The 5830-nt window shown below is 43.7% G+C and overlaps 1 protein-coding gene across 1 annotated transcript in view; it reads right to left on the reverse strand.

Moving 5' to 3' along the window:
• Nucleotides 1-5830, reverse strand: part of DHX35 (DEAH (Asp-Glu-Ala-His) box polypeptide 35) — a 68649-nt gene that overhangs the window by 29183 nt on the left and 33636 nt on the right. Inside the window, exons 6-8 of the mRNA XM_012652056.1 lie at nt 2981-3093; nt 1932-2028; nt 902-1060 (exon numbers count right to left, since the gene is read on the reverse strand). Of these exons, the coding sequence (XP_012507510.1) occupies nt 902-1060; nt 1932-2028; nt 2981-3093 (369 nt within the window). The remainder of the gene's footprint in view (nt 1-901; nt 1061-1931; nt 2029-2980; nt 3094-5830) is intronic.

Genomic DNA, 5830 nt, shown 5'->3' on the forward strand with positions numbered 1-5830 from the left:
AACTATCTAAAAGCTATTATTTATGTTTGACAGCTACAAAAACTGAGACCAGAGGTTAAATAACTCATGCCAGGGCACACAGCTACCCAAGGGCGGAATCTAGGACTTCTGATTGGTTAGCTGCAACTAATGTTTCACTGGGCAGACTCGAGCTGCTCCATCCCAATGGCCAAGAGGCTGAGCACCCTCTTCAAGTGGTCTGAAACTGGAAGTGGATCCTCAGACCATCCCTCACCTACTTTATTCTCTGCCACCTGTTTATAAACAGCTACTACAATATAAGCTGACGTCAGGCCGGTTCTATGCAGTCCTCATGTAATGGAAGGAACAGCAGAGTCAGGCCCAGGGGTACAATGAGCAGTAAGCAGACTGGCTGCCTGCTGGCTCCTTCGAACTGACGCTTTCCACCACACCCTTCCCTACCCCAAGTTCAAGGCTAAAGGTTTCCACGCCACACCTTGAATTAATTGATTTAAACTTGGCTCTACAGGCAAACTGATACTTCAATGATTTAGATCATTCCTAGTAACTTATCTATTGTTCCTGACTGACCACAATCCACCAAAACAGTCCCATGAGCCAAGGCAGTACTGTGTCATGGGAAATACTGGGTAGGCAGAAGAGAAGCAAAGAGAAGTCACCTGCTCTGATAATTACTGTCGGAGTAATAACCCTTCTGTGGGGCGGGTTTAGAAATCTTCACCACACATGATTTATCATGTGCTTTTAGATCTACTACACAGAAACATGAACCTAAAACTCTGACAGAAACATTTCTGTTTAGCAAGTTTCATATCAATTAAAAAAAAAAAATCTTTCCAACACATGGAAAGGATAGCAAAGGGGCACTGATGTGATTACAAATGGCTGCAAATACTCATGGTCCTCAGGAGAGTCTCACCTTTCTGACGCTGCGTGACACCCTTTCAAACACTTTCATTTGCTCAAAGGAAGGCAGTCCCGCATACATGGGGAGGACTCGGAGGTGTCTCTTCATCCCAGTGCGAGCTAGTGCTCGAGCCTGCTCGATCAGCATAGACACAACAGTTTCTACCTCTTCCTAAAGACAATGAACCAGGAACCAAAGAAACCGAGATTAATTTGATTATCACTTCATCATACTGAAAGAAAATGAAAGTTGGGATCAGGATTTTCATTTTGATCAGATGCAAGAATTTCAGTGCTATCATGTTCCACTCTGGGATGGTATTTAATCAAATGCTACTGAACGATGATGCAAAGTGGGGTAAAAATTTATAACTAATATTAATTACTAAAAATCTATACTATCTGCAATGAATAGTAGAGTTCCCAAGAAGTAAAAACAATGACTATTTTACTCAGCTTACATGTGAGCGTTAAACAAGCATTTCGTGCACACGGAGAAGTTGTAGCATATAAAATCCCCAGAAAAGATTACTGCACTGAAGAAATGTTTGGCAGTGGAAAGAAAAGATTACAGCTAGAGGGTAGCTATGAACAGTGCTACCACCTTGGGTGCACACTTGGGCTTGTTTAGTTATTTTTACTGTAACGTGGCCACTTGTCACCTCTAGGATGAGTTGTAAAGGTGTCACTGGGAAAAGAGGTGCGTATGCAGCAGCACATGCATACAGCAAAATGTACCTAATGCAATATTCCACTCTGGCAAACAGTACAGCCCACTGTCACAACTACCTAATTCATTTTGGAATCAGCTAATAAATTTGAAATACATTTAATCCTTTGCAGATAGAAAAAGCAGAAGCTAAGGACTCCCTGACAATCTAGTTGGTAGATGAATGACATCAAACCAAACAAGTGTTTATGCAATTAAGTAACCACAAAATACAACAAACCGTGAAATAAATGACTGAGTAAATTAGCAGGGCCTGTGTTAATTTTGGTGCTGCCTTAACATGACCCATCATGGAGAGGTCCAGTGGAATTACCTGGCCAGTAAGAAATGCTAATATGTCTCCATCACCCTCCGTCTGGTGAATTTTCACCACCGTTTCCACAGTTGATTTGATGTAATCTGGAACAGGGCTGAAAAGACGTGGGATGAATTCATCAGTAAAATATTCTCGTTAATTACAGATCAATTACCCTAATAATCTGGCAGCAAAGCATCCAGAAATGCTAGTTTGGGCCTGCCCAGCAGGTAATTAGTACATGGATAAATAAAATAAATATTCACTCTTTTTTTTTCTTTGTTAAAATGCAGCATTCAGGAGTAATCCATGATTATATATAAACTATGATTCTTAGCTTTCTGTGCAAAGAAATAAAAATGATATACCCATGCAAGTAGATGTGCTATCTTTAACATGCAAAGACACAGGGCCAGTGAAAAATCAGACACTATGGTCCTGGTGCTGAAGCTCACACTCTTCCCGGCCTGTTTTCCCTCCCAACCACTGGCAGCATGTATGAGTCGGTGGACGGAGCTGGTGGATGTGCTCTCCAGCCAGAACAACTTGGAAGTCAAGTTCACAACTCTCTGAATTTATCAGCCATTGGCCCAGACTCTTGGTCTTTGCTTGACTAGTGACTGTGTAAAGGAATTAGGATGGCTCCTTTCCTGTCCATGGGGGCTCCTCCCAAAAAAGGCCAACCAGGCCTTCTCACCAAGGATGTAGAGAGCTGAGAACCAAATCATCAAATCACCAGCACTGCTCCCACTGACAGGCACCCCTGTAAATCCCAGTTCTGAGAACCACCAAGCTCCTAGCCTGCAACCTTTCACCACTTCGCTTTCTCCAACTGAGCTACTGGCCACAGATCCAGGGAAATGTGCACATCAGTGTCGAGAGTTTAAACTAAATTCAGCAGTGATGCTGAGCAGGGTTTCTGAACATTCTAGATCAATGACAGGAGACACAAAACATGCTCCTCCTCAGTGCCTTAGAGAGTTGTGAGCAGATGCAGTTCCCTGTCAACCGGCATTACAGGCAGAGTTTTCTAATCACCACCATCAAGAATTCAAGCATCATCAAACCTTTGCAGATAAAAGATATCCACTGGGAATGTTCGCCCTTCCACTGTAAGGATCACACACGTATCCCTGGTTGGGTCACTGGTTTCATTTTGATTAAAGAAATCCCGAAATTTCTAAAAAAAAAATAAAAATTGATTCTTCATTTCTCTCAGAAAAAGGGTTCATAGTAATTCATGGAAAGAAAGGTGTGATTCAAGTTTGATACAGGTTAAATCAGGCTGATGTGTAGCTCTATGTGGAAAGCACAGATGTGCTCATACCATTACCAGTTTATAAAGGAAACTTTTACTTCTGTGAACAATAGGTATGTTCCTGCCCCCACTGTTACTGGTTTTAGGCCACTTGATGGCAGGGATGGTGCCTTCTCCATCTTCACATGCCCTACAGGAGTTTGCGCAACAGTTTGTATAGGGTAGGCCATCAACTGTACACGTCCCCAACACTCCCACAGCACCCTCTTGGGAGAAGTAGCTCTTGGCAGTTTCTGCCGAGCAAGCGACCACATCAAATTCAATGACACTTGACCAACAGACTTGCAGCCTGTAACGAGACCTGGCCAGAGGGAGGAAGGAAACAACACCAAAGATCCTCTCTTGGGGTATGTATGAGCCCCACACACAGATCCCCCCTCATACACACAGATCTCACCACTCCCCTCGCAGGGAAGGCACAGGATGAGCAAGAGGACGGGATATGAAGGGAGGAATGGCTCCAGCTCCCCAGGGGCCCTGCTGAATGCTGCGTAAGTCCCAGCATGCTCTGTATCATAGCAAGGTATGATAAATTTCCTATTTTCTACCATCCCACTTAAAAAATTACTTCCAGGCCAGGTGCAGTGGCTCACGACTGTAATCCTAGCACTCTGGGAGGCTCACATGGGAGGACTGGTTGAGGCCAGGAGTTCAAAACCAGCCTGAGGAAGAGCAAGACCCCGTCTCTACAAAAAATAGAAAAATTAGCTGGGTGTGGTGGTACGTGCCAGTAGTCCCAGCTACTACATAGGCTGAGGCAGGAGGAGCACTTGAGCCCAGGAGTTTGAGGGTGCTGTGAGCTAAGATGATGCAACTGCACTGTAGCTCAAGTGATAGAGCAAGACCCTGTCTCAAAAAAAATTACTTCCAGAAAGTCATCTACATCAGCTATAACTGCTGTAGGCAGAAATGAAACATGCTATTTTTTAAATCTCTGTGCCACACCAAAAGACAATGACAGGCAATTGTGAGCAATTAATAAGAATGCATTAACAATGAATCTAAGAAAAGCTTTGGACATCACCGTTTTCAACACAACAAAAATCATTTAGAATACTTTTTAAATTTAATTTAACTATTTTTAAGAGAGAGAGGGAGGTGAAAAGGGTAAGAAATAAAATAGAGATGCTCTGTGCAGCTTGGCCATGGAGGTAACCGAAGATGAGGTCAGGTATAGTCCTCAAAATAGCATTCCAGCAGATATCAAAGGTGAAGGAGGTAAGAATTAATTAAAGACAGCAACAAAGAGGCTTTAACCCAAAAGTTATCATGGGCAGACCTAAGACAACAGACTTCTACAGACTATGAAAAGGTCTGAGAAATCAGTCTGGGTGTACACAGACCTCTGTCTTAGCCAAGCAGAGCTTTTTCTCTCTCCAAGTTGTTCTGCACCCCTGAAACCAGGAGACAGGAGCCAGGGGTCAAGCCCTTTCCACATCTCACCCATATTACAGGATTGGCCTCCTTACTGGTGTCTCCACACCTACTCTGGTCTCTTCTACACAGCACCCAGAATAATCTTTCTAGAACCCAAATATGGCCAAGTCATTACCCTATCTCACACCCTCCCAAGGCTCCCAACCAGAAACAAGATGGAGTCCACTCTCCTTCACTTAGCCTATAAGGCCTTCCATCATCTCATCCCTGCCAATCCCTCCATTTTAATCTCCCACTGCTTCCCATTCAATCAAAATTCATTCGACCCAAGCATCTGCTCTGTGCCAGACACTGCTTTAGGTGGAAGGGATAAAACAATGAGCAAGACAGTCAAAGTCCCAATCTTCATGGAGTTTTCAGTTTAGTGATGGGAGACACACAATAAACACTTGAATATGCATATAATGTCAGGTAGTGATGAGTGCTAAACAGAAGCAAAATGATCAGAGTAGGAGGACAGAGATCAACAAGGGTGTTTTAGATAGGGTGATCAGGAAAGGCCTCAGAGATGACAAATGATTAAACCTGGCATGAAATGAGGGGAGAGCCAAGAGAATGCCTGGGGGAAGAATGGTTTAGAAAGTGGGTCCTCTCAGAACAGAAGCATGCTTGGGTTATTTTGAGGAACAGCAAGGGGACCAGTGGGGCTGAAGCGTAGGGAGCACTGGAGAAAGTGGAAGGAAATGAAGTCAGAGAAGTGGCTTGGGGACAGATCACCCACATGAGCCTGGCAGGCAAGGTAAGACTCGAAGCCTCCAAACACATGATTTCATGCCCCTGTGGTTCCGTACATGCCTAGGGTCCATCTCTACCTCTGCACATCTGGAAAACTGCTGTGTATCTTTCAAGCCCAGCTGGGATGTCATCTCCTCTGTGAAAGGTTCTGGGCACCCCCAGCTGGCTGGAGTTAAGGATAGCCGACCTCAGCGCCCTGAACACACTGAATTGTAAACATCTATGTAAGTGTCTGCCTCCCACAACAAGTCAGGGAGTGTGCAAATCACCTGTAGCTAGCATGGTGATGAGCATACAAATATAGCAAGTGGCCAAAAATATTTGTTGAGGTGAATTGCTGTCTGAACTAAGATATCAGTCATCAAGACAGAAAAATAATGTGAACTTAGCCATAAAAAATTTTAACATGGAAATTATTATATATATA

The sequence above is a fragment of the Propithecus coquereli genome, unplaced genomic scaffold, assembly GCF_000956105.1.
Source record: "Propithecus coquereli isolate 6110/MARCELLA unplaced genomic scaffold, Pcoq_1.0 Scaffold378, whole genome shotgun sequence".
In the NCBI taxonomy this organism is placed as follows: Eukaryota; Metazoa; Chordata; class Mammalia; order Primates; family Indriidae; genus Propithecus; species Propithecus coquereli.